Source organism: Erinaceus europaeus, chromosome X, assembly GCF_950295315.1.
Source record: "Erinaceus europaeus chromosome X, mEriEur2.1, whole genome shotgun sequence".
Classification (NCBI taxonomy): Eukaryota; Metazoa; Chordata; class Mammalia; order Eulipotyphla; family Erinaceidae; genus Erinaceus; species Erinaceus europaeus.
In genome coordinates this window covers 89,578,817-89,606,302 of record NC_080185.1, presented here as the reverse complement: position 1 = coordinate 89,606,302, position 27,486 = coordinate 89,578,817, and the positions used below count along the sequence as shown (strand labels likewise).

At 49.7% G+C, this 27,486-nt stretch overlaps 1 protein-coding gene across 4 annotated transcripts; it reads left to right on the top strand.

Annotated features, from left to right (window-relative positions):
* The first annotated feature begins 411 nt into the window (after window positions 1-411).
* On the top strand, window positions 412-25,640 carry HDAC6 (histone deacetylase 6). 4 transcript variants are annotated; one of them, XM_060183637.1, is made up of 29 exons: window positions 412-554; window positions 1,683-1,805; window positions 1,889-2,017; window positions 2,145-2,233; window positions 6,618-6,702; window positions 6,787-6,827; window positions 7,072-7,168; window positions 7,302-7,399; window positions 9,237-9,341; window positions 9,451-9,519; window positions 12,810-12,936; window positions 13,029-13,094; window positions 13,185-13,244; window positions 13,324-13,413; window positions 14,101-14,207; window positions 14,287-14,354; window positions 14,784-14,946; window positions 15,037-15,165; window positions 15,287-15,455; window positions 15,632-15,765; window positions 16,616-16,684; window positions 16,823-17,015; window positions 18,766-18,915; window positions 22,966-23,140; window positions 23,243-23,655; window positions 23,765-23,884; window positions 24,246-24,392; window positions 24,490-24,618; window positions 25,201-25,640. In XM_060183637.1, the coding sequence occupies exons 2-29, from the start codon at window positions 1,713-1,715 to the stop codon at window positions 25,267-25,269; spliced, it is 3,384 nt and encodes a 1,127-aa protein (XP_060039620.1). In that variant the 5' UTR covers window positions 412-554; window positions 1,683-1,712; the 3' UTR covers window positions 25,270-25,640. The 4 variants fall into 4 exon arrangements, with proteins under 4 accessions (XP_060039620.1, XP_060039622.1, XP_060039621.1 ...); XM_060183639.1 differs by lacking the exon at window positions 412-554 and adding an exon at window positions 1,031-1,184 and having other exon boundaries at window positions 23,246-23,655; XM_060183638.1 differs by lacking the exon at window positions 412-554 and adding an exon at window positions 1,032-1,184 and having other exon boundaries at window positions 1,892-2,017.
* The last annotated feature ends 1,846 nt before the right edge of the window (window positions 25,641-27,486 follow it).

Here is a 27,486-nt window from a genome sequence, read left to right as displayed (position 1 = left end):
AAAAACTCATTCTGCCCCACGGTGGAGGGAGGGGAACTATTATCAGTTTTCCAGATGGGGAAACTGAAGCCCGAAGATAGTCAGTAATTTAACCCAGGTCACATGGCTAGGTCTCGTAACCTCAGTTTCCTTATCTGCAAAGCAGCCTGAGTTAATGGGAACTACCTCGTAGAACTGTGGCTACCAGCTGTGCCAGTCTCAAGAACTACTGACTCCTCCCTTCGGACTCCTTCCGCCCCACCATCCACTTTTCGCGGCTTTATATTAATAGCTAACATGTGCTGAGTGTTGAGTGCTTCCTGCGTGCCACTCTGGTGACTATGAATTCTGCACAGCCCCCACATCGTTCACAATCACCACTCCCATTCTAGAAACCACCAAACACCTCCACTTTCAACCGCACACCCAGCACGGTCGCTCACGCGCCCGCCCTACGTCATCACGGCGCGCCGCGCGGGAAACCCAGGGGAGAAGAGAAGACGGCCCTTCCTAACTCGCTCGCTCGCTTGCGTCGTCGCCCGGTACAGTAGGCGCAGTCCCCGAGGAGCCCTGAGGTGACTGGACAGGGAAAAGAGGGATGACGGCAGTGGGAGCGACGAAGACCCCAGCGCCGGCCCCGGTTGGGGGAGGGGACGCGCTCGCGCACGGGCGCGCGCCGGCGACGTATTGCCAGCGCGCGCTCCGCGCAGGCGCAGCAGAGTAGGCGGTGCGTGCACACGGCGCAGAACAGCCGTTGGCGAGCTCGCGGGAGGGAGGTGTGGCTGACGAAGTGCGCGGCTCTGTGAGGTCGCTGTGGGCGGGCTTGGGGCGGGCGGTAGAGAAGCCGGCCCAATGGAGAAGAGAAATTTAGGCAGCCGCGGCGCCACTGGCTATCGAGAAGGCGCCGGCGGGAGTCCGGGGCGGAGAAGAGGGCCGCGCTCTGTGAGTTGAGCCGTTACGATTGGTGGCTGCGGAGAGGAGGAGGAGGAGGAGGGGAAACCTAAGGGAGGCGGCTCCGAACCGGCTGAGGAGGCGTGGGAAAAGCTTTGGGGGCTGGGCCGAGACGGAGCTAAAAGAGATGGGGCCTGAGGGAAGGACCAGAGCGGTCTCTTGACGAGTTTGTGGGGGCCCCCTCAGGGGCGGGGCCTGGCAGAAGGGGCCGGACGGGCCGACCCTCGCGAGGATGGGGCTAAGCGGCTCCTCGGGTGAATGCCTGCGGGGGGAGGGGGCGGATCTGGCCGAGTGCTGAAGAGTGGGTGACCACCCCCCGGGGGCGTGTCCGGTTGTGGAGACCCGATGGACTCTGGGCGATGCTCAGAGAAATCCGAGAATCTTGGAGGGAGGGGGGAGACGGCGCGGTGAGGCCGTGATTAGCCGGAAATATCAGACCCCAGAACCGATCGCGCCCCGCCCCCGGAACTGTGAACCTGCCCAGTGAAAGAGCAAAACCTCGAAAGGGGGGGGGCGGGGAAGAATAATGAGAATGGGGCGGGGCCTGGCAGAATGGGCGTGGTCAGGTGGAATGGACACCCCAGGGGGGGCGGGGGACTGAGCCTTGAGAGGGGCGGGGCTTAGAAGGCTGGCACAAGGGCTTCAGCCAATAGTGGGGGGCGGGGCCTGGGAAAAGGCTGGGATGCGGGGGTCCCCCCAGGCCAGTCTAGTCCTTTCGGCATCATTTCCAACCCCTACCCCCACTCCCCCAGGTCTGCGCCAGGGGTGAAGGCTCCCCGACCATGACCTCCACAGGCCACGAGTCTTCTACAACCAGGCACCGAAGGAGTAGGCACAACCCCCACTCCCCCCCCCACGACACCAGCGCCACCTCGGTGAGGCCCCAGACCGTTCTGCTGCGGGGGAGGGGAGGCAGTGAGCCGTGGACTGGACTCTGATCCCTCTCTCTGTCTGGCAGAAGCGGGGGACTAAGAAAGGGGCCACGCACCATTCCAGCCCCAGCCTATTGGATATCAAGAAGAAAGGCAGGATGAAGAAGTTCATCCAACCCGCGGAGCATGATCTAATCCTGGGGTTACAAGGCTTGGTGAGAGGGGCCTGGCCCCAGTTGAGCCAGCAGTGACATCCCAGACCCCCTGGGCAATAGAATATGTGTTTTCTGACTCTTAATGTGTGTTTGTCTCATCTACTCCCACCCCACCCCCTCTCTGCAGGATCTGAATCTTGAGGACAAGGTACTCTCTGGCACTGGCTTGGTGTTTGATGAGCAGCTCAATGAATTCCACTGCCTCTGGGATGACAGGTGAGCTTGACTCCTCCTGGCCATCACTAAACCACACAAACACACCCAACTAAAGCCCGTTCGCAAGAACGGGTCCTTCACATTAGCCCAGAGACCAGAAGCAGACCATCTAGGGAGGTGTGTCTCAGGCTTGAAAGGGTTCTTTTCTTTTTCTTTTAGTCAACATTTGTTAAGTACTTATCAATAGGCCCGAGCTGACTGTTACTTGAGCGAAAGGTTGTGGGAAGTGAGAAGGGAGCTATGAAACAACTAGCAATAGTGTGATGGGGTCAATGAAAGAAATCTTGAGACTCGGGGGTTCCAGAGTATTTTCTTTTTTCTTTTTGCCAGAGCACTGCTCAGCTCTGGCTTATAGTGGTGCAGAGGATTGAACCTGGGACCTTGCAGCCTCAGGCATGAGAGTCTCTTTGCATAATCGTTATGCAATTTACCCTATCTCCAGAGTGTTTAATAGAGGACCCTGGACTAACACCCAGGGTTCCTAGACAGCTTTCTTTGAGGAAGGGACATCTCGCAGCAGTGAACTTAACACCTCCCATCTGTTCTCCTTTTCACACATAATCCGCCAACACATTCTCATGGTTCTATGTTGGAAATATAGCCCCATCTTATTTCTTCTCACAGCCTCCTCTGCCACTATCATCACTCTCCTAGACTTTCAGAGGCCTCCTCCCCAGCCCCCTGCTTCCATTCGCACCCCACCTGTCTGTTCTCCACAAAGCAGCTACAAAAAATGTCGCTAGGAACAGGGTCATGTTCTCTCCCTTAAGTCTTCAGAGGCAGGTCGATATCCTCAAGGTAAAGTCCAGAATCTTTGTCCTGGCCTCTCAGGTTCCATGTGATCTGGCTCCTCATTACCTCGGTGACCTGGTCAGCTAGGCCTCCCCCTCATTGGCTTCACTTTACCCATGCAGGTTCCCTTACTGAGCTTCCAACATACCAAGGATGCACTTATTTCAGGCCTTTAGCCCAGATGATCTGGTCTTCCAAAGAATCATGTCTTTAAAAAAAAAAAAATATATATATATATAGATAGATAGATAGATATAGGCTAGGGAGATAGCATAATAGTTCCGCAAAAAAAAAAGATGCCTGAGCCTCTCTGAGGTCCCAAGTTCAATCCCCAGAATCATTAAAAGTCAGAGCTGAGCAGTGCTCTAGTCTCTCTCTCACTTTGTATCTTTGTTATTAAAATAAAGAAAAAATACACACACACACACACACACACACACACACACAATTGGGGGGAACCAGAGCACATGTGATGTTGAGCATCAAATCTACGACCATTTGTTTATTTATTTTTTTTTTAATCACAGCGCTGCTCAGCTCTGGTTTATGATAGTGCAAGGTGTTGAATCTGGGACTTTGAACCTGCAACCATGAGATTCTCTTTACATAACCATCATATTATCTCCCCTGCCCCCTTTTAACTCCAAAAGCTCACTGTGCTACCTCCGGAGCTGCCAGAAATCCATTTCTGCCATCTTCCTTCTCAGTTAACATTTACATGTCAAGGAGACATTCTCAGGGCAGTCAGAGATAGCAGTTTGCTTGGCCACTCCCCCCACAGCTGACCTTCAAGATTTTCCTGACTCACACCAGCAAGTGTAAATAAAACAAAATTCTTGTCTATGTGGAGATTACATTTTAGAAAAGGCAGGCAGGCACTGAGCAAACAGACAAAAGTAAATGGCCTAGGCAAGCAAGGTGTACTCAGCAGGTAGAATTTTAAAATATTTTATTCAATTATGTATTAATTATTTTCAAGTTGAGACAGACAGAGAAGGAGAGAGAGAGGGAGAGGTGTACCCCCCACAGCACCAAAGCTTTCCCCAATGTTCTGGGCTAAAATGTCGGTCATGCCCATGACAATGCAGCGCACCATCCAAATGAGGGATTTTGCCAGTTCAGAATTTGCAAGCAGGAGGCACCGCATTTAGTCCCCAGCACCACATACCTGCATATGCCAGAGAGGTACTCTGGTATTTCTCTCTGTCTGTCTGTCTCTTAACACATAAATCATCTTTTAAAAAGCTGAATGGTATAGTAAGTTACGTGGACAAATGCCATGGGGAAACATTAGCAGGGAAAGAGAAAAACTGGGAGGTGGCAGAACAGATCAAGTGTTGGGCTCTCAAGCATAGGGTCTCAAGTACAATCCCAGCATCACGTGTGTCAGAGTGATGCCCTGCCCTCCCTGCCTTTGTTGATGAATCACTAACTTTTTAAAAATCTTTCTTATTTTTTATATCTTTGTTTAATTTAATTTTTTTTTTTTTACCAGAGCAGTGCTCAGCTGTGGTTTATGGTGGTGCGGGGTATTGAACCTAAGACTTCAGAGCCTCAGGCATAACCATTATGCTCTCTACCCCCACCCTTTCTTATTTTTTATTATTTTCTTATTTATTTTTTTCTTGCCTCCAGGGTTATTGCTAGGGCTCAGTGCCTGCACTACGAATCCACTACTCCACTGTTTCCATTTTTGTTGCTCTTGTTATCATTGTGATTGTTGCTGTTGGATAGGACAGAGAGAAATGAAGAGAGGAGGGAAAGACAGAGAGGGAGAAAGACAGACACCTGCAGACCTGCTTCACCACTTCTAAAGCGACCCCTCCCCTTCAGGTGAGGTCCTTACACTGGTCCTTGCGCTTTGTACCATGTGCACTTAACCTGCTGCTTTACCGCCTGGCCCCCGAATAACTAACATTATATATATATATATATATATATATATATATATATATATATATATATATATATATATATATTTCTTGTTTATTATTGGATAGAGACAGAGAGAAATTGAGAGGAGAGGGGGAGATAGAAAGGGAAAGAGACAGAGAGACACCTGCAGCCCCTGCTTCACCACTCGTGAAGCTTTCCCCCTGCAGGTGGGGACCAGGCACTTGAATCCAGGTCCTTGTGCATGTAATGCATGGGCTTAACCAGATGCACCACTGCCTGGCCCCCAATAACTAAGTCTTTATAAAATAAAATGGGAAGAGAAAAGAGGAGATGCAGGAAAAGGAACTCACGCATTTTTAATGGGATGTCCTGGGAAGGCCTTCTTGATACGTGAGCAAGGACTTGAAGGAGGTGAGGGTGTAAGCCGTGGAGACATCTGCAAAGGATATTCAAGACATGAAAAGAGCCAGCTAAGATGGAAAGTACTTGACTTGGCGGGCCAGGCAGTGGCACACCGGGTTAAGTGCACATGGCACAAAGCACAAGGACTGGCTGGCCTAAGGATCCCAGTTCGAGCCCCTGGGCTTCCCACCTGCGGGGGGGGGGGTCACTTCACTAGTGGTGAAACAGGTCTGCATGTGTCTGTCAATTTCTCCCCCTCTGTGTCTTCCCCTCCTCTCTCCATTTCTCTCTGTTCTATCCAACAACAACAGCTATAACAACAATAACAACAACAAGGGCAATAAAATGGAAAAAATGGCCTCCGGGAGCAGTGGATTTGTAGTGCAGGCACTGAGCTCCAACAGTAACCCTGGAGGCAAAATAAAATAAAATAAAATAAAATAAAATAAAAATAGAAAGTACTCAACTTGATTGAGGACCATAGAGGAGATCAGATTTGGAAAAGTGGGTTAATGGAAAGTTAGAGCAACTAGATGCCGATCGCTGAAAGTATTGTAGGGACATGGGAAGGACTTTTGACTTTCCTGAACAAGATGGGAGCCCCAGATGTTTTTTGGTTTTTTTGGTTTGTTTTTTTTTTTTTTTTTTTTTTGCCTCCAGGGTTATTTCTGGGACTGGTGCTTTCGAATCCACTGCTCCTGGAGACTATTTTCTCCCTTTTGTTGCCCTTGTTGTATTGTTGTTGTTATTATTATTGTTCTTGTTGCTGTCATTGTTGATAGGATAGAGAGAAATTGAGAGAAGAGGGGAAGACAGAGAGGGAGAGAGAGAGATAGACACCTGCAGACCTGCTTCACTGCCTGTGAAGCGAACCCCAGGCAGGTGGAGAGCCAGGGGCTTGAACCTGGATCCTTAAGCTGGCCCCTGCGCTTGGCACCATGTGCACTCCCGCTGCTCCACTGCCCAGCTCCCCCTCGCCAGATGGTTTTGAGTAGAGGAGGACTGTGATCTGATTGGAGTTCTGCCCAATATTTGGCTGCTGTGCAAAGAAAGGCTGAGACGGGAGCAAGGGCCAAAACACGAATGCAGGTGACTTGAGTGGAACAGCTCTGGCAGGAGGTTCTGGTGGCAGCAGTGGAGGTATTGAGAAGAGAGGTGACTCCATGAATGAACCCCATGTTTCTGGCTTGAATAGCCATTGTAGAGGTGTCTGGGAAAGTGGCAGGTGCAGATGAAGTGCTCACCAGTGTTCCTTTCTACACACATGTGCATGTGACCATCTCTGCCAATTCAGCTTCCCCGAATGTCCCGAGAGGCTCCATGCCATCAAGGACCAGCTGAAGCAGGAAGGCCTCCTGGAACGCTGTGTGCCCTTTCAGGTTAGCTGGGTGGAGGGCAGAAGTCAGCGTGGCCCAGGGCCGCCACTACCAGGCCTTGGCCCATGATCCTCCTTGTCTTTCCAGGCCCGCTTTGCTGAAAAGGAAGAGCTGATGTTGGTTCACAGGTGAAGGCTGGGGAGGGGAGCCTTGGAGGGAGGGAGAGGAAGCTGCCCTGGGCCAAGCAGATCCTGGTGGGGTTGGAGCACGTGCACATCCAGAGCCAGCTGGACACTTTGGGAGGGTACCTCATAGGCTCAGTGACTGTGGGCAGGTTGCTGAGCCTCTCTGGGTCTTGGTGTGATCCTCTGCTACCTGGCTCAGAGCGGGAGGCAGGCCCCTGGACCTCATTCCCCCTATCTATGTCTGCAGCCTAGAATACATCGATCTGATGGAGACGACCCAATACATGAATGAAAGGGAACTCAGAATCCTGGCAGAAACCTATGACTCAGTTTATCTGCATCCGGTATACATGATAACTGTGATGACAGAGGGTGGCAGCAGTGTTGGGGGCCCCCAGCCCACCCCAGAGGGAGTGGACAGGGTCATTTGCTCTTTCCTTCCTTCACTTCCCTTCTGGCTCTTCACTGTCCCTACAGAACTCATACAACTGCGCCTGCCTGGCTTCAGGCTCCGTTCTCAGGCTCGTAGATGCCATGCTAGGAGGCGAGATCCGGAATGCCATGGCTGTCATCAGGTGAGACCCACCAGTGTTTGCGTTTATCATGTATAAAATCCTCCCCAGGACTGAAGAAAGCAGTCCTTGGATAGCGTGCCTCCAGTTCCACATGGCAGATGTTGGGGCAGGCAGGAGGAAGCTTCACTGCTGTGGTATCTACCCTCTCTTGTCTCTCTCTTTCCATATCTCTCCCCTCCCCCCCATAGATACATAAACACACGCACACATATCGAATGAAAAAAGGGGACGTAGAACAGTAAAATTGCACAAGCATAAATCCCTGCCTGGTTCCACCAAAACAGATTTAAAATGTCTTTTCTGGGCTGCAGTGGCACACCAAATTGAGTGCACATATTACAGTGCGCAAGGATCCAGATTCAAGTCTATAGTCCCCACCTTCAAGGGAAAGCTTTGTAAATGGTGAAGCAGTGTTAACAGATGTCTTTCTCCCCGCCCCCTATCTCCCCCTTCCTCGCAATTTCTGTCTATCAAATAAATAAGTCATTCTAAAAAAGGAATCTCCCATTTAAAAAAAAAATGTCTTTTTTTTCATGTCCTCATGGCCCACCAGGTAGAGCACAGGACTTGCATGCATGAGACTCCAGGTTTTAATCCCCAGACAGAGCTAAGGAGTGCTCTTTTTATCTGTGTCTGTCTCTCACACATAAGAGAATAACTTTTGAAAAACAAAAAATCCCAGGATCAGGAAATAATGTACCCAGTAGAGCATACACTTTACCAAGCACAAGGACCCAGGTTCAAGCTGTGGACACCATGTGAAACCACTACTCAAAGGGATGCTTTACAAGTAGTGGAGAAGTGCTTTGTTGTTTCTTCTTCACTATAAGCCAAAGCTGACCAATGCTCTGCTATCTCTCTCCCTCTTCTCTTCTCTTTGTCTGTCTGTATCTCTCTCATTAAATAAATAAAATATTAAAATAATAATAATGAATGATAGAGAAATTTACGCTGGGGAGATAGCATAATGACTTTGCAAAAAGACTTTCATGCCTGAGATTCTGAGGTCCCAGGTTTAATCCCCAGCACCACCATAAACCAGAGCCTGAGCAGTGCTGATTAAATAAACTTTACAAAATAAAATGCTGATGTATTTAAATTAAAAGAAGTATTGAAAAGACCCTTGTCAAATATAAAGTGCACAACTTGTATAGATCATAAGTTGTTTGCGTGGTATGTTCTTTTCATTCAGGAGTAAAACGGGTATGTAAAAGGATACAAGAAATCTTCCTTCCCCCGTGCCCCTGACACAAGCTTCCTTTCCTGGAGTTAGTCATTATAACCTATGACTCATGTATTCGCCTAGAAATAGTCGGTGCTTATTCACAGACAAGAATACCGTATTTCGTTCATTCTAAGATGCACATTTCTTATATGTGTAACATCTTGAAATTCAAATGCACCATACAAACAATGACATCTGAGGCAGCACTTCCTTCCATGTTGTTGGCATATAAAATCATGGTACATCGTATCATTGGCATCCTAGTTCAGATGGAATGCAAAAGACAAACCCTTCTCCTTCATGTTCCTTTTTTTTTTTTTTATAGCTACTCGACACTTCCTTTTTGTATTTTGCACTTTCACTTAACACATCTTGGGAAACTTTTTGCTCACAGTGCAGAGCTTAGACCCAGGTAGAATGCCATCATGTAATTTTAAGGAATATATAATAACAATCATGTTCTTCTCCCAAAAATAAGCTATTGTGTAAATGAATTGTTAATTAGCCACCCTCCTAGTAGAAGCTAATATTAGAAATCAGAGAATGTTCCATCTCTGCAGAGGAGAACCATTACACCACTCCCCCATCATTGATCTTCTGTGTCCTACACAGGCCTCCTGGACACCATGCCCAGCACAGTCTTATGGATGGATACTGCATGTTTAACCATGTGGCCATAGCTGCCCGTTATGCTCAGCAGAAGCATGGAATTCAAAGGTCAGCAGCAAGCAGCATGGCAGTGTGTGTATGGCAGGGGCAAGATGGGTATTGGGTATGGAGTCCTCCTCAGGCCTTTTATACAGTGGTCCTTCTCTCCTGCTCACAGGATCCTTATTGTGGACTGGGATGTACACCACGGTCAAGGAACACAGTTCACCTTCGACCAGGACCCCAGGTATGCCCTCACATCCATCCCCCCAGTGCTGCACACCAAGACTGAAAAGCCAAGTCTGAAGAGGCTTCAGGGAGGAGGGAGGAGAGGAAAAATGTTTGACTTTGCTGAGTTTACCCCAGGCTCAGCTGACTCAGTACTGCTCTCCCTTACTTTCTCTCTGAGACAACCATCAGATCCCCTGTTGTACAAGTTGGGGCAGGGGAACTGGGGCTTGCATGGTATAAGATCACAGTGTAGGGGAGTCGGGCGGTAATGCAGCAGGTTAAGTGCATGGACCAACAGCTTAAGGATCCTGGTTCGAGGCCCTGGCTCCCTGCCTGCAGGGGAGTCACTTCACAGGCGGTGAAGCAGATCTGCAGGTGTCTTTCTCTCCCCCTCTCTGTCTTCCCTTCCTCTCTCCATTTCTCTGTGTCCTTTCTAACGATGACATCAATAACAACAATAATAATAACTACAACAACAATTAAAAAACAAGGGCAACAAAAGGGAAAATCAATCAATAGATAAATATAAAAATTAAAATAATTTTTTAAAAGATCACAGTGTAGAAGAGGTGAGATTTGAGCCCACAAATGGTTGGGGATCTTGTTTACTGGTTTACTCTGGAGCTGGAGTGATCCTCAAATTACCATTTTTTTCTGATTGTTAATAATACTCCAAACTATTATTTATTTATTTACTGTATTTTGTAGATAGAAACAGAAAGGCAGAGAGAGAGAGTACCATCACAGTGCTGATGCTTCCTTCAATGTAGTAGGGGCCAGGCTCAAACCTGGGTCAGACACATGACAAGGCAGAACACTAAATGAGCTATTTCACCAGCGTTATTTTTTGTTTTGTTTTGTTTGTTTTAATTTTTTTTATTCTTTTCCCCCTTTTGTTGCCCTTGTTTCGTTGTTGTAGTTATTATTGTTATTAACGCTATCATTGTTGGATAGGACAGAGAGAAATGGAGAGAGGAGGGGAAGACAGAAAGGGGGAGAGAAAGATAGACACCAGCAAACCTGCTTCACCGCCTGTGAAGCGACTCCCCTGCAGGCAGGGAGCCGGGGGCTTGAACCGAATCCTTACACCAGTCCTTGTGCTTCGCGCCACATGCACTTAACCCGCTGCGCTAGCGCCCAACCCCCGCCAGTGTTATTTTTTTAAGACTTGTCTATTTATTTATGAGAGAGAGGAGTGGGGTCGGGAACCAGAGCATCACTCTGTTGCATGCAGTGCCAAGAATTGAACTTGAAACTCCATGCTTGCAAGTCCAAAACCTTAGTCAGTGTGCCAGAGTGATAGCTCACTCACTGAGTAGAGTTCCTCTTTGCTATGATACAACCTAGGGTTGACTCCATCACCACTTGAAAGATGCTATGACAATAGTGGAAGCTGGGCTCTCTATCTCTATTTCTTTTTTATCTTTATTTATTGGATAGAGAAAGCCAGAAATCAAGAGAGAAAGAAGAGAGAGAGAGAGACACCTGCAGCACTGCTTCACCGCTTGCAAAGCTTTCCTCTTATAGGTAGGGACTGAGGTCTCAAACCTAGGTCCTTGCACATTGTAACACGTGCGCTCAACCAGTTGCACTACCGCCTGGCCCTGTCTCTGTTTCTTTATCTGAATAAAAAAATAATGGAGATGCCGTGAGGTAGTGCAGCAGGTTAAGCGCACATGGTGCAAAGGGCAGGGGCTGGCTTAAGGATCCCAGTTGGAGCCCCCAGCTCCCCACCTGCGGGGAGGGGGGTCCCTTCATAAGCAGTGAAGCAGGTCTGCAGGTGTCTATCTTTCCCTCCCCCTCTCTGTCTTCCCCTCCTCTCTCGATTTCTCTGTCCTATCCCATCCAACAGCAACAGCAATGACAACAATAATAATAATAACAGCAACGATAAGCAACAAGGGGGAAAATAATTGTTCCATAATGATGAAAATCACCTTCCATAACACCCTGGTTTCTCTTCATCTCTCTCCTCTCTCTCAACACACACACACACACACACACACACACACACACACACACACACATTAGTAATAGAGAAATGTCTAAAATAGTGAGTCTGCTTCTATTCCCATCACCTCAAAAATGACTGTGGATAGGGGGCCGGGCGGTAACACATCAGGTTAAGCGCACATGGCGTGAAGCTCAAGGACCAGTATAAGGAACTCAGTTCGAGACCTCGGCTCCCCACCTGCGGAGGGTGGGGGTCGCTTCACAAGCGGTGAAGCAGGTCTGCAGGTGTCTATCATTCTCTCTCCTCTCTTATCTTTCCCTCCCCTCAATTTCTCTCTGTCCTATCCAACAACAACAGCAATGACAACAATAATAACAACTATAAACAACAAGAGCAACAAAAGGGAAAAATAGCTTCCAGGAGCAGTGAATTCCTAGTGCAGGCACTGAATCCCAGCAATAACCCCAGAGGAAAAAAAAAAAAGACTATATAATTTAGGTTGTATCCTTAGAAAATTGTTTCCTATAGATAATATGGATATTCACTTTTATCATGATAATACACTATCTTTGGCGTGTTCAGAAACTTATTTTTCTATTGAGTAGCATGCTGGGAACATTGCTTTATGTCACTGCCTCTAAACCATGCCTCCCTCTCTGTAAGGGCTATATAGTGTTCACTGCATGGCCATACCTCTGATCATTTAGCCCCGGGGAATTTATAATGCTTCCTGTTTTGCTATTTCTACAGTGAATAGTCTGATAAATCTGTGACTTAATACGTCTCTATATATCTGTATATATCTGTAGGGTAAATTTCTAACAGATTGCTAGTCAGAGGGTTGGTGTACTTTAAAACTCTGGAATCACGGCAGAAGTATCCCGGTTCGATCCCCCAGCTCCCCACCTGCAGGGGAGTCACTTCACAGGCAGTGAATCAGGTCTGCAGGTGCCTTTCTCTCCCCCTCTCTGTCTTCCCCTCCTCTCTCATTTCTGTCTGTCCTATACAACAATGACAACATCAATAACAATAATAACTACAATAATAAAACAACAGGGGCAACAAAAAGAGACTAAATAAATACAAAAAAAGAACTCTGGAATCTACTGCATGACTTCCATTCCTACCAAATGATTGAGTGAGTCCTTATAAGGAACACCATTAAGTAGTATTTATATTATCCATCTGTCTATTGAGACAAGTGTATAGATCCTGAGGTCTTGTGACTCATTATCTAATCTAGGTGTGTTGTTCTCTGAACATTTTCCACTGTTAATTTTTGCTGATTGATGTCTGATTTTCAATGATTCCCCCCACCCCACTCATACTTCTTTTTTTCCTTCTGCATCCAGTGTTCTTTATTTCTCGATCCACCGCTATGAACAGGGTCGTTTCTGGCCCCACCTTAAAGCCTCTAACTGGTGCACCACTGGTTTTGGTCAAGGGCAGGGCTACACCATCAACGTGCCTTGGAACCAGGTCTGTGTCTTCCCAGCCTTTCCTCCCTGATCGGGGCCTTTATGCCCCAGGGCAGATGACAGTATACTCCTGTCTTACCTCTCTGTGCACAGGTGGGGATGCGAGACGCCGACTACATTGCTGCCTTCCTGCACCTGCTGCTGCCAGTTGCCTTTGAGGTCCTGGGGCCTGGGGTATGGTGGTCAGGGAGAGTGTTGAGGGATAGGCTCTGATGGCAAGTGGCCTAAAGTCCTCTATTCCTCCCTCAGTTCCAGCCCCAGTTAGTCCTAGTGGCCGCTGGATTCGACGCCCTTCAAGGGGACCCCAAGGTGAGTCTGGCTCCCTGGGATGGCAGGTGGACAGCAGGGGACTGCCTGGAACCAGGCTGACCCTCTACACCACCCCCAGGGAGAGATGGCTGCCACCCCAGCAGGGTTTGCACACCTGACCCACCTGCTCACTGGTCTGGCAGGAGGCAGACTGATCCTGTCTCTGGAGGTAAGTGACTCCACTTCACCCCCAGCCTGTGGCTCCTGGCAGGCAAAGGAGCAGAACATCCAACTCTGGCAGGAGTCCCTGGCTCAGCTTACCCACTTCCTAGCTGCACAGCTTCACGCAAGTCACTGAGCTTCCTGGTTCTTATGCTCTCCTTGTATAAAATGGACACATAGTGGCTGGGGAATCACTCAGCTGGCAGAGTACAGGACTTCTGTGGCTGAGGTTTCTAGTCTCATCCCCAGAACCATAGCCAGATGTACCAGAGTGTTGTTCCGGCATGCATGTCTGTCTCTCTCTGCGTCCCCCCCCCCATTTCTATGAAATATGAAATAAGTAAGATCAGTCTTGCAACCCGGGAAGTGGTGAAGTGGATAAAGACTTGGACTCTCAAGCATAAGGTCTGGAGTTCAATTCTTTGTATCATGTGTGTCAGAGTGATGCTCTGGTTCATATCTTTTCTCTTTCTCTTCTTAAACCTCCTTTCTCATTAGTAAATAAATCTAAAAAATTAAATACAACGACGTCCAGAAAACAAGACTTACTAATAGTGAGCATGGCTCATCTCCTCTCAGAGAATGAAAGGGCATCCATCATCTAAGTTCCTAGTTGTGGGCCGTCAGGCAGCACTAGTCTCACTACTTCCTCTCCTCTCTGGTCCTTCCCTAAACCCCTCACACCTTCTCCTAGGGTGGCTACAACCTCCGTTCCCTGGCTGAAGGTGTCAGTGCCTCCCTCCACATCCTTCTGGGAGACCCATGCCCCATGCTGGAGTCCCCTGTTGCACCTTGCGTGAGGTAAGCCTGGGTAATGTGGGGGGGGGCCCTCTCTATACCCCAAGCCTATTTGATCACATGTCCTTCTCTTCCCATGTAGTGCCCAGGCATCGGTCTCCTGTGCTCTAGAAGCCCTAGAGCCATTTTGGGAGATTCTTGTGAGATCAGGTAGGGGCAGGGATGGACAACTGGGGAGGGCTTTGTGAGCTCAGGGATGGACTGGCGGAAGAGGGTCTGCCTTGTGAGATCAGAGAGGGGCAGGGATGGACAACTGGGGAGGGCTTTGTGAGCTCAGGGACAGACTGGTGGGGAGGGTCTGCCTTGTGAGACCAGGTAGGGGGCAGGGTTGATGGGTTTTGGATATGACAGCACCTAGAGTGATTACTTGATGAGGTCGGTGAGCATGAAATAAGTTGTGGGGGAGACTCTCAGACCCCACTGTAACTCCTGGGCCACTTGATGGGGGAGGGCCGAGCCTTCTTTCTCACCGAGCCCTGGTTCCAGGCCTCCCAGTCCCTTTACACGTGTGGGTAATCTGAGATCCACAGCATTGCAGGACCCTGGGTGAGTGAGGGGGACGAATGTGGCCTCTTGTAGCTGATTCCCGGGAGCCGTACAACATGGAAGAGCACAAAATGGAGGCGGCAGAAGAAGCTTGGCAGCCCCCTGATTTCCCAATCCTGACGTGGCCCGTGCTGCACGATCGTACAGGGCTCATCTACGATCAGCGGATGATGGATCACTACAACCTGTGGGACAAGTATGTTGTCAGGACTGAACTGGGTGGGTGGGGCCAGCCCCTCTCCTCCCACCGGGCCAGCACTAAGCCTCCCTCTGACCTGCCCCCCAGCCACCACCCAGAGACACCACAGCGCATCTTGCGTATCATACGCCGCCTGGAGGAACTGGGCCTTGCAGAGCGCTGCCTGGCCCTGCCAGCGCGCCCCGCCACTGAAGGAGAGCTGCTTGCCTGCCACAGGTCAAACCCTTAAGCCTGGGGGCGGCCCTGGGGCCTCAGCACATCTCTGCTGCCAGCAGAGTAGCTGCCTCCCATGGGGTTGGGGGGGGGACCACCTAACTCCTATTCCCCATGTCTCCAGTTCTGAGTATATCAGCCGCCTGCGCGCCACAGAGAGGCTGAAGACCCGGGAGCTGCACCGTGAGAGCGCCAACTTTGACTCCATCTACATCTGCCCCAGCACCTACCCCTGCGCGGAGCTGGCAGCCGGCTCTGTGTGCCAGCTGGTGGAGTCGGTGCTCTCTGGGGAGGTGAGGGGTGCAGCCAGGAGGGAAGAGGCTCAGAGATGGAGAGCAGGCAGGGCCTGAGGAAAGTGGGCATGGCCCACCAGCACACCTGAAGAGGGGTGGAGAGGAGGGTTGAGGGCTGAGGGGGTGGGGAAGCAGTGAGGTGGGTGGTCCAACCTTTACTCTTGTTCCTCCCCCAGGTTTTGAATGGGGTTGCCTTGGTGCGCCCCCCAGGGCACCATGCAGAGCCAGAGGCCGCTTGTGGTTTCTGTTTTTTCAACTCTGTAGCCGTGGCTGCTCGTCATGCCCAGGCCATCAGTGGGCAGTCGCTGCGGTGAGGGCTCCCTGGGCACTCCCCATCTCCCACCACAGCCCAGTGCTTATTTAGTGGACCCCTTGGTGCAGCCCCTGGGACTTCACCCAGAAATAGCACAGGGCTCCCCCGTCACCCAGTACTTCTCCCGGAAGGTAGCAAGGATCTGACCTCCAGATAGGACCCCCAGACCAGTGCTTACAAAACAGAAGCTAGGCATCTGGCCCCTGAAAGCTATCCTGGTAGACTCCGGGGTCCAAGCCCTGTACTTCAAAAGACCAAGGGCAGGAGTTGGGCGGTAGCACAGTGGATTAAGCACAGGTGGCGCAAAGCACAAGGATTGGCATAAAGATCCCGGTTTGAGCTCTGGCTCCCCACCTGCTGGGGAGTCGCTTCACAAGTGGTAAAGCAGGTCTACAGGGGTCTTTCTCTCTGCCTCTCTGTCTTCCCCTCCTCTCTCCATTTCTCTCTGTCCTATCCAACAACAACGACATCAATAACTACATCAATAAAACAAGGCAACAAAAAGGAATAAATAAATAAAATAAATATTAAACAAAATGACCCAGGGCCCAGTATCTGGCACCTAACCACACAGGATCTAGGGCCTAGTTTTCTGTCCATTATGCAGAAATGCTTGGAGTCGGGCCCTGAGCACTCACTTGACTGCATCGGGAAGTCCTAGAGACCCTGGTTCTGACTTTCTCCCTCACTCTGATAGAACCCTCAGACCTGACCCATGCTCCCCAGGGCCTTAAAGTCCTGCCCTCTGCAATAAATGCCCCTGCAGACAGATCCCAGGGGCCTGGTCTCTGCACTCCGCCCCTGGGGACAAATGGCTCGGGTAACTCAAGAGCTGTCCCACCCCCAGGATCCTGATCGTGGACTGGGACGTCCATCATGGTAACGGCACACAACACATGTTTGAGGAAGACTCCAGGTGAGGGGCTGGGGCGGGGGTGAGGGGCGGTTGGCCTGATGGGCAGGGCTCATCTTAGGGGCGGCTGCCTCCAGGGGCAAGGCAGCTGCTGACCAGTCACAGTCTCCCCTTCCTGCCCTTTCCACCCGGCCACTACAGCGTGCTGTACGTCTCCCTGCACCGTTACGATCATGGAACTTTCTTCCCCATGGGGGGTGAAGGTGCCAGCTGCCAAGTAGGACGGGGTGCTGGCAGAGGCTTCAATATGAACATCGCCTGGAATGGGCCCCGCATGGGTGATGCCGAATACCTGGCTGCCTGGCATCGCCTCCTGCTTCCTGTTGCCTACGAGGTACAGTTCTGGAGGCACGGGCACCAGTGTGGGCAGCGGCAGCCGTGCGTGCTCTGAGTGACCTAGCCTGTCACACCGCCTGAGGGTGACTGCAGTGACAGGGGATGTGATTCTGATGGCCTTTCTGCCTGTCTGTGAGTGGTCTGGCTGGCTGTGACCACCTTCTCTGTGACTCTGAGGGTCTTCTGCATGTGTGTGGATGGGCGTGTGTGATGGTGGCCCTGGAGGCCTGTCTCTGTGAAACTGCTCGTACATGGCAGGGAGGGGTTCAAGTGTGTGTGTGTGTGTGTGTGTGTGTGTGTGTGTGTGTTGGGGGAGGGAGCTCTACACAGGTGACCATCACTCCCATTTCTCTGGGGTGAGTGTGATTTTTTTTTTATTGTTGTAGTTATTATTGTTTTTGTCGTTGTTGGATAGGACAGAGAGAAATGGAGAGAGGAGGGGAAGACAGAGAGGAGGAGAGAAAGACACCTGCAGACCTGCTTCACCGCCTGTGAAGCGACTCCCCTGCAGGTGGGGAGCCGGGGTTCGAACCGGGATCCTTATGCCGGTCCTTGTGCTTTGCGCCACCTGTGCTTAGAGTGTGATTTTTTTTAAAGATTTTATTTATTTATGAGAAAGATAGAGGAGCGAGAAAGAACCAGACATCACTCTGGTACATGTGCTGCCGGGGATCGAACTCAGGACCTCATGCTTGAGAGTCCAAAGCTTTATCACTGCGCCACCTCCTGGACCACGGGTGTGATTTTTTTAAGTAAATTTATTTTTAATAACAGATACAGAGAGCAACCAGAGCACTGCTCAGCTCTGGCTTACAGTGGTGCTGGGAATTTAACCTGGGACTTGGGAGCCTCAAGCATGAGAGTCCAGGGGTGGGTGTGATAGTGTAAGTCACCACACATTGTGCTCACTATGACAGCTGGTGTGGAACTCTGCATGCAGAAGGCAGAGTATGACAGTCACCTCCCCATCTGTCTGTCTGCTTCTCTCTGATGGGGGTGGCTGGTATAAGTCTACCTTTGCCTGACTGCACAAGTGAGTGTGTATAAACTGTGCATTTTTGCCTGTCCAGGGTTGGGTCAGTGTGGGCACCATCTCTGCAGACGTACGCGTGCAGATGTGCATGTGCATCTGAATACACACAATGGCTGTGTGTGTGTGTGTGTGTGTGTGTGTGTGTGTGTGTTTGTGACAGTGGCATACACATGCTTGCGTCTATGCAGGAGTGACTGGACTACTCTCCCTTCTGTGAGCAGTTGTCAGGAGAAATGTCTGTGTGGGTGTGGGTGACAGCCTGTGTGTGGCATTTGTGTTGTCATCTGTGGTGGAAGTGTGTGCTTGTCTTTGTCACTGTGTGTGTAAAAACTGTCCTGCCTGCATGTGCCCCACGCTCAACCCAGAGAAGGGGAGCAGGTGCCCCTTGGTCTCGCCCTTGGACATGTATGTGAGGACGTCACTGTCTCTCCATTGCTTATGTCAGTGTCTCTTTCCGCCTGAAGTCTTCACACCTCATACCTCTACCTCACCTTCTTGGCCATCCACCTATGTTGGTGTATTTACGTCTCGTCCTATGTCTCCATGTCCTCCCCTTCTGTTTTCAGGGCTCTGGCCTTGTGTATGCAGGCCTTGTGTCTCTGTTTCTTTCTTTTGAATTACATCTCCATGTCTCCATCTACCCTTATCTGCACATCTCAAGCCCCCACCCTCATGCCCATGTGTCTCCTCTTCCCCCCCCCCCCCCCCGCCTCAGTTTAACCCGGAGCTGGTGCTGATCTCTGCCGGTTTTGATGCTGCACGGGGGGACCCGCTGGGGGGCTGCCAGTTGTCACCAGAGGGCTATGCCCATCTCACCCACCTGCTGATGGGCCTGGCCAATGGCCGCATTATCCTCGTCCTAGAGGTAACTCTTCCTCATCCCTCTCCTCATGGCGGGAGGGTGGTTTTGAAGACTTGTGGTGCTGCCCTTTCGGCTAAGTGACACTCAGATGAGATCCTGAAACGTCCTTTGAGGGTCCCCACCTGGGACCGTTATCACACACTGGACATTAATAATCAAAGCAGCATTAACAATTTTAATGGAGTGCTCATTAGGTACCAAACCCTCTTCTTGGTGCTTTACATGTATTATTCATCACTGATCTTCCTCAGTGAAGATTTCCTTACGAAGTAGCCACTACTGACCTCAGTGTTGTTCTCAGGATCAGCGAATCCATGACGCAGAGCAGTGTAGTATCCCACCCAAGGTTATACATTTGATAACGGCAGATCCAGGGCATGAATCCAGGCAGCCAGGCTCCAGAGTTTATACTTAAAAAAATCTTTTTAGGGAGTCGGGCAGTAGCTCAGCGGGTTAAGCACACGTGGTGCAAAGCGCAGGGACCAGCATAAGGATCCCTGTTCAAGCCCCCGGCTCCCTACCTGCAGGGGAGTCTCTTCACGGGCAGTGAAGCAGGTCTGCAGATGTCTATCTTTCTCTCCCCCTCTCTGTCTTCCCCTCCTCTCTCCATTTCTCTCTGTCCTATCCAGCAACGATGATAAGAATAACTACAATAAAACAACAAGGGCAACAAAAGGGAATAAATAAATGAATATTTTTTTAAAAATTAAAAAAAAAATCTTTTTAATTTTTTAATAGAACAGAAATTGAGAGATGAGGGGGTGATAGACCTGTAGCACTGCTTCCCTGCTCATGAAGCTTCCCCCCTGGCAGGTGGGGACCAGGGCCTTGAGCTTGGGTCCTTGTGCATGATAATGTGTGCACTCAAAGGGGTGCACCACCACCCAGCCCTGAGTATGTGTTTTGTTTGGTTTTGTTTTTGCCTCCAGGGTTATTTTTTGCCCCATGAATCCACTGCTCCTGTAGGCTATTTTTTTTTCTTTTTTCTTTTTTGTTGCCCTTGTTGTTTTATTGTTGTGGTTATTGTTGTTGTCATTGATGTCATTGTTGTCGGATAGGACAGAGAAAAATTGAGAGAGGAAGGGAAGACAGGGAGAAAGACAGACACATACAGATCTGCTTCCCCACTTGTGAATCGCCCCCCCCATAGGTGGGGAGCTGGGGGTTTGAACCAGGATTCTTACTCTAGTCCTTGTGCTTCATGCTGTGTGTGCTTAACCCACTGCACTACCATAACCCAACCCCCAGTATGTGCTTTTTTTGCCATGCCTTACGCTACCCTGATGAGTTGCTGAGACAAGTAAATTCACTGACTCTTAGGCAATTATCCAGTCTGCCCCTGTGACCCCTGTGCCTCAGTTTCCTCATCTGTAAAATGGGGTTGGCTAATCCCAACAGAGATGCCGGCATAGGCACTGTTAGAAGTGCTGTGGCTTCTGATTATTATGCAGTGCTTGCACAGCCTTACATGTTACTCAGTTCACTGCCATACAGAGGAGTCTAACACATCACACAGAGTCACTGACTAGTAAGAAGCACCAGGGTAGTGGTTAAGAACATGGGCTCAGGGAGTCGGGCGGTAGTACAATGGGTTAAGCACACGTGGCACAAAGCGCAAGGACTGGCATAAGGATCCCAGTTCAAGCCCCTGGCTCCCCACCTGTAGGGGAGTCACTTCACAATCGGTGAAGCAGGTCTGCAGGTGTCTGTCTGTCCTGCTAGCTTCGCGGGCGGGAGAGAGAGACGACCAGGGACTCATGGCTGAGCTGGGAAGCAGTATCTCTTTATTGACGAGCGGGGCTGCGGTCCAATAATCTAATCTCTTCTAATCACAACACAATTCTGTCCTGCATCTCTCCTGAGGCAGAAGAGTCCGGAACAAGGAGGTATGTAGGATAGGGAGTGGGGAGAAGGGAAAAGCGCAAACCAGTGAGGATTAAACCAATGTCCTGGAGGCAGGGGGTGCTTAGTTAACAGTGGTTATGTAAATAGAATACATCGTAAGTAATACAAGCAAACCTAATGTGATGATCAAAACAGAAGATCTATTAAGCAGGATTTAGAAGCATACCAACACCTGTCTTTCTTCCTCTCTGTCTTCCCCTCTCCAATTCTCTCTGTCCTATCCAACGACGACGACATCAATAACAACTACAACAGTAAAACAACAAGGACAACAAAAGGGAATAAATAAATAAATATTAAAAGAAAAAAACTTAAAAAAAAGAACATGGGCTCAAACATCACACATCCCAGGTCCTGACCCCAGCACTGCCAACCAACACACATTATGACCTCCAGTGAGTCATCTAATCACTCTGAGCCTCAGTTACTTTTTTTTTTTTTGCCTCCAGGGTTATCTATTGCTAAGGTTCGTAACGGGCACTATGAATTCATTGCTTCAAACCGGGATCCTTGCTTGGGTCCTTGTACTTTGCACTATGTGCGCTTAGCCCGGTATGCTGCCACCCGGCTTCCTGAGCCTCAGTTTCTTTGTCTGTAAACAGAGTGGGGGGCAGTGAAATAACTCACGTGGATACTCTGCTGCCCTTCATGCACCTAGGTTCCAACCCAGACCACACTACATTGAAGGAAGCTTGAAATGTGTCTTTTTCCCTCCTCCCCTCCCTCTCTTCCTCTCTCTCTCTCTCTCTCTCTCTCTCTCCTCCTCCTCCTCCCCCTCACCCCTGTCTCTATCTGAAAATAAATAAAGAAGGGCCAGGTGGGAGGTAGCACACCTGGCTGAGTGCACATGTTACCATGAACAAGGACCTGGGTTCAGGCATCCCATCCCCACCTGCAAGGGGAAACTTAGTGCTACAGGTGTCTATCCTTCCCTCTCTATCCCCCCCCACTACTCTCCCAATTTCTCTATCTGTACACAACGTAAAGAAATTTTAGGGAGCTGGGTAGTAGTGCAGCAGGTTAAGCGCACATGGGGCAAAGCACAAGGACCAGCTTAAAGATCCCGTTTTGAGCCCCCTGGCTCCCCACCTGCAGGGGGGATCGCTTCACAAGCAGTGAAGCAGGTCTGCAGGTGTCTCTCTACCCCTCTCTGTCTCCCCTTCCCCTCTCAATTTCTTTGTCCTATCCAACAACAACAACAACAGCAGCAATAATAACAACAATAACAACAACAACAATAACAAGGGCAACAAAATGAAAAAAAAAAAAGGCTTCCAGGAGCAGTGGGTTCATAGTGCAGGCACCGAGCCCTAGCAATAACCCTGGAGGCAAAATAAATAAATAAATTTTACAAAAATAATAATAAAGAACCGAGGCAGAGGTTCCAAGGGAAAATGTCAGGCCAGGAATTTGTGTCAAGAGAAAAACCAGTTTTTCCTTACGAGGTCAGGGCTGGGGCTTTTCTGGGGGTGTAGCCAGAGGTCCCAACACTGGACACAGGTGTCTGTATAGACTGAACATAAAGGATTTTGAGGGTTAAGTGAGTTAATACACAAAGTATTTAGAAGAGGGCTTGACCCACAACACTCTCTTAATAACTCACTGATGTCATTGTGGTTAATTGCTGTCTTGTGTTCTGCATCTCAGTTTATCTCCCTCTAACAACCACTTCACACAGCAGGTACTGCCCGTCTTAGAAATGTGGCTTTGGGGAGTCAGGTGGTAGTGCAGTGGGATAATTGCAGGTGGCACAAAGCGCAAGGACCTGTATAAGGCGGCTCGAGTCCCCGCCTCCCCACCTGCAGGGGAGTCGCTTCACAAGAAGTGAAGCAGGTCTGCAGGTGTCTTTCTCTCCCCCTCTCTGTCACCCCTCCTCTCTCCATTTCTTTTTGTCCTACCCAACAACGACGGCATCAATAACCACCAACAATAATAACTACAGCAATAAAACAACAAGGACAACAAAAGGGAATAAGTAAATAAATAAATTTTTAAAAAGAAATGTGGCTTTTACTCACTTTGCCCTAGTACCCGCCCTCTAGAAACTTAAAGGCCCAGAGGAGGGGTTAGGAGGCCTACTATCTTGCCTCCCAAATCTCCTGAGGGCCCCCCTACAATATACTATTCCCCCTTTTTTTTTCCTTAAAGGGTGGTTATAATCTGACATCCATCTCAGAGTCCATGGCTGCCTGCACCCGCACCCTCTTAGGGGACCCACCACCCCTGCTGACCCTGACACGGGCTCCACTTGGAACGGCCCTGGCCTCCATCACCGAGACCATCCAAGTCCATCGCAGATACTGGCGCAGCTTGCGCATCATGAGTGAGTGCACCTGGAAGGTGGGGGAAGGGTGGTAGAGAGACTGGGGGAGGGTGGGAGAGAAAACAGCACTCATACTTAGGGCTCTCCCTCTCCATGTTCCAGAAGTTGATGACAAAGAGGCACTCTTCAGTTACAAGCCAGTCAGCAAAAAAGCACACCCACCAGCCACCCTCAGGCATGCTGAGTATATGGCCACACCAAGAAGGAGTCTTCTAGAAGCGGTCAAGAGAAAGGCCACTCTAACAGCAGCTACCAAACACTCCACTCATGATCAGACTAAGTCAAGGGTAGCTGTGGGGGGACTTCCTCGGCGCCAGCCCTCCGAGACAGCCACAGGAGGAGCCAAGCTGGACCAAACCACCACAGAGGGAGCCACACTGGACCAGGCCCCTGTAGCCTCAAGTTCTGACAACCAGACACCCTCAGCATCATCCATGCAAGGCACCCCATCCCAGGTGTCCTCTAGTAAGCTGACTGGGAAGCTGAGTATCTTGGACCTAAGCAAAGACACGCAGGTAAAGCTCACTACATCCAGATAGAGGGAAGAAGGGGCAGGAATTGGGCCTCTCAGATACATCTCTTATTTGTGTGTGTGTGTGTGTGTGTGTGTGTGTGTGTGTCCAGGAGGAACCAGACTCTCAGACCCCAGAAGAGGAGAAGCCACTTGAAGGAGCAGCTGGAGGTCACGATGTGAGTGAGTCACTGCTGATGCAGGACTTCGGCAGCTATGCTGACAGTGAGCAGGTGAGCTCAGGCTGAGGCTGTATGTCTGGCTTCTTTCTCTTGCACATTACTGTGCTCAGGAACATGTGCTCTGTGAACACAGGGTGGGGAGATGTCTCTATATGAAAATAAATAAAGAGGGGCCAGAAGGTAGCACAGCTGGCTGAGTGCACATGTTACCATGAACAAGGACCTGGGTTCAAGCATCCCATCCCCACCTGCAAGGGGGAAACTTCACAAGCAGTGAAACAGTGCTACAGGTGTCTCTCCTCCCCTCTCTATCCCCCCTTCTCTCCCGATTTCTCTATCTCTACCCAACGTAAAGAAAGAAATTTTAGGGGGCTGGGTGGTAGCGCAGCTCCCCCTGTCTCATCCACTGCAGGCCATGTTTTATGCTGTGACACCGCTGTCTTGGTGTCCCCACCTGGACGCAGTATGCCCAGTACCTGAGGCAGGCTTGGATGTGACTCGTGCTTGTCGAGCTTGTGAAACACACCAGGAGAACTGGGTGTGTCTGTCTTGCTATAAGGTACGAGGCAGAGGAAGGGGATGGGGTGGAAGTTGGCCCAAGAGCAAACCACAGGTGGGGAGGCTCTCCCGGCCTGACACTCCCTCCCCAATCTCAGGTCTACTGCGGTCGTTATGTGAACGCCCATATGCTCCAGCACTACAGAGACTCTGAACACCCACTGGTCCTCAGTTATGTTGACCTGTCTGTCTGGTGTTACTGCTGCCAGGCCTATGTCCACAACCAGGTGAGCCCTGTGCACACCTCCGACCACAGGCACACTACCCACTCTCCCCCACATTTACCTGCTGTGACGGGTTAGAAGGAGAATAGAATGAGTCGGGCTGTAGCACATCGGATTAAGGGCAGGTGGTGCAAAGCGCAAGGACCAGTGTAAGGATCCCAGTCCAAGCCCCTGGCTCCCCACCTGCAGGGGAGCCGCTTCACAGGCGGTGAAGCAGGTCTGCAGGTGTCTATCTTTCTCTCCTCCTCTCTGTCTTCCCCTCGTCTCTCCATTTCTCTCTGTCCTATCCAACAGTGACATAAATAACAACAACAATAATAACTACAGCAATAAAACAACAAGGGCAACAAAAAGGGAAAAAAGAAAGAGAAAGAAAGAAAGGAAAAGAAAGAAAGAAATTAAGAAGGAGAATAGAGGCCCTTCTGTATGGCTGCATCATGTGATCATGTGCGGTGGGGCAGTGGGACAGTCTCTGAAATGGGGTGGCGGGGGGTGGGGGGTTGAGGGATGGAGTGGGGACAGCCTCCTGGCTGAGGTAGAAGGGTCTGGCCTCAAATCAACCTCTGGCTCTTGCCTCCTTCTCAGGCTTTCCTAGAGGCGAAGAACAAAGCCCACCAGAACAAGTTTGGTGAAGAGATGCCCCACTCTCATTAAATCCCAGAACACATTCCTCATCACCTTCTGAAGACCAAGTTAGAACAACCTTAGTTAATTTCAACCTGCCCCAGGGAGGAGGAGCAGCCTCACTCCCACCTCCCAAAAACTCCCCCAAAGTTACAACTCCCCAAGGCTGCTGAGTTAAGTATAAATGTTCATAAGAAGACTATGAAAATCAGTTGTAGATCGCCTCCTGCCCATTGCCTACTCCAGGGACTCTTTAACACTTTGCTCCGAAAGGAAAGCAGCAGCTGGGTGGTCCCCCGAGGGACCCACTAACACTAAAATGATCACCTTGGACGGAGGAGAATCAACTGGCAGATACGGTTGCATTGCGCATAAGTAATAAAATACAAGCTGTTACTGAACCTTCAGACTTTGGTTTGCTTTTTCTGAGCCAGAACCTCACAAGTGTGGTCTCACCATTCCAGGGTCTCTTTTATATTCAGAGAGAGAGAAACCACAGGACTGGCATTTTCTCTGATACAATTGCCCCTCCCATGTGATGCCAAGGCTCAAGCCTTGGCAAAACACAAGCCCTACACAATGAGCTGTCTCTCCAGCCCAAGCCATTTAACCTGGAGTGTATAGAGAACCATAGCCTATGTAACAGGGCTAATCAATCTTTATAAGATAGACTCCCTGTCTGTTCATTCTCCAATAAAACTTAAGTGGAGGACTGGGGAGACAACAGTTCTGCAAAAGACTTTCATGCCTGAGGTTCTGAGGTCCCAGGTTCAATCCCCAGCGAAACGATAAGCCAGAGATGAACAGTGCTCTGGTAAGACCAGGCATTGCAGCACACGTGGACCCAAGTTCAAGCCCCCAGTCTCCACCTGCAGGGTGGGAAGCTTCACAAGCAGTGCTGTATGTCTCTCCCTGTCTCCCCCTTCTCTCTCAATTTCGGTCTCTGCAAAAAGGAAAACACTAAAAAATAAAAAACATTTTGGGCAGAAAGATAAGGTTCTGCAAAAGACTTAGATGTCTGAGGCTCTTGAGGTCCAAGGTTCAACCCCCTGCACCACTACAAGCCAAAGTTGAACAGTGTTCTGGTAATAAAAATAAGGGGCTGGGTGGTGGCAGACCTGGTTGAGCACACATTACAATGCACAAGGACCTGGGTTCAAGCCTCAGGTCTCCACCTGGTGGGGGAAAGCTTTGCAAGTGGTGATGCTGGGCTGCAGGTGTCTCTCTTTCCTTATGTCCCCCTTGCCTCTTAATTTCTGGCTTTCTAGCCAAGAAAGATAATAAAATTGTAAAAATTCTTTAAAATAAAATACTAACTGGAAATAGAGCAGCTTGCTTGACTTCTATGGAAATTAAGTTGTAGAATTCCTGGGGGAAAAATGAGTGTCTTAGAATTAGCCTCAGGAGGGAGTCGTGCGGTAGCGCAGTGGGTTAAGCGCACATGGCACAAAGCCACAAGGAGCGGCATAAGGATCCCAGTTCGAACCCCGGCTCCCCACCTGCAGGGGAGTCGCTTCACAGACGGTGAAGCAGGTCTGCAGGTGTCTATCTTTCTCTCCCCTCTCTGTCTTCCCTCCTCTCTCCATTTCTCTCTGTCCTATCCAACAATGACAACTACAACAATAAAAACGAGGACAACAAAAAGGAAATATATTTTTTAAAAAACTTAAAAAAAAAAAAGAAATAGGGCCCGTGTGGTGGCGCACCTGGTTGAGTGCACATGTTACAGTGCACAAGGACCCAGGTTCAAGCCCCTGGTCCCCACCTGCAGGGGAAAAGCTTTGCAAGTGGTGAAGCAGGGCTGCAGGTTTCTCTCTGTCTCTCTCCCTCTCTGTCTCCCCCTTCCTCTCGACTTCTAGCTGTCTCTATCCAATAAGTAAATAAAGATAATAAAAAAATTTTTTTAAATAGCCTCAGGAGTGTGGTCCGGGTGGTAGCGCAGTGATAAAGCTTTGGACTCTCACGCATGAGGTCCTGAGTTCGATCCCCGGCAGCACATGTGCCAGAGTGATGTCTGGTTCTTTCTCTCTCCTATTTTTCTTATTAATAAATAAGTAAAATCTTTAATTTTTTTTAAAATAAAAGAAATAGCCTGGGGAGTCGGGCGGTAGCACAGCCTGTTAAGCGCAGGTGGTGCAAAGTGCACAGGTGGTGCAAAGTGTAAGGACCGGCATAAGGATCCCGGTTGGAGCCCCCATCTCCCCACCTGTAGGGGAGTCACTTCACAAGTAGTGAAGCAGGTGTGCG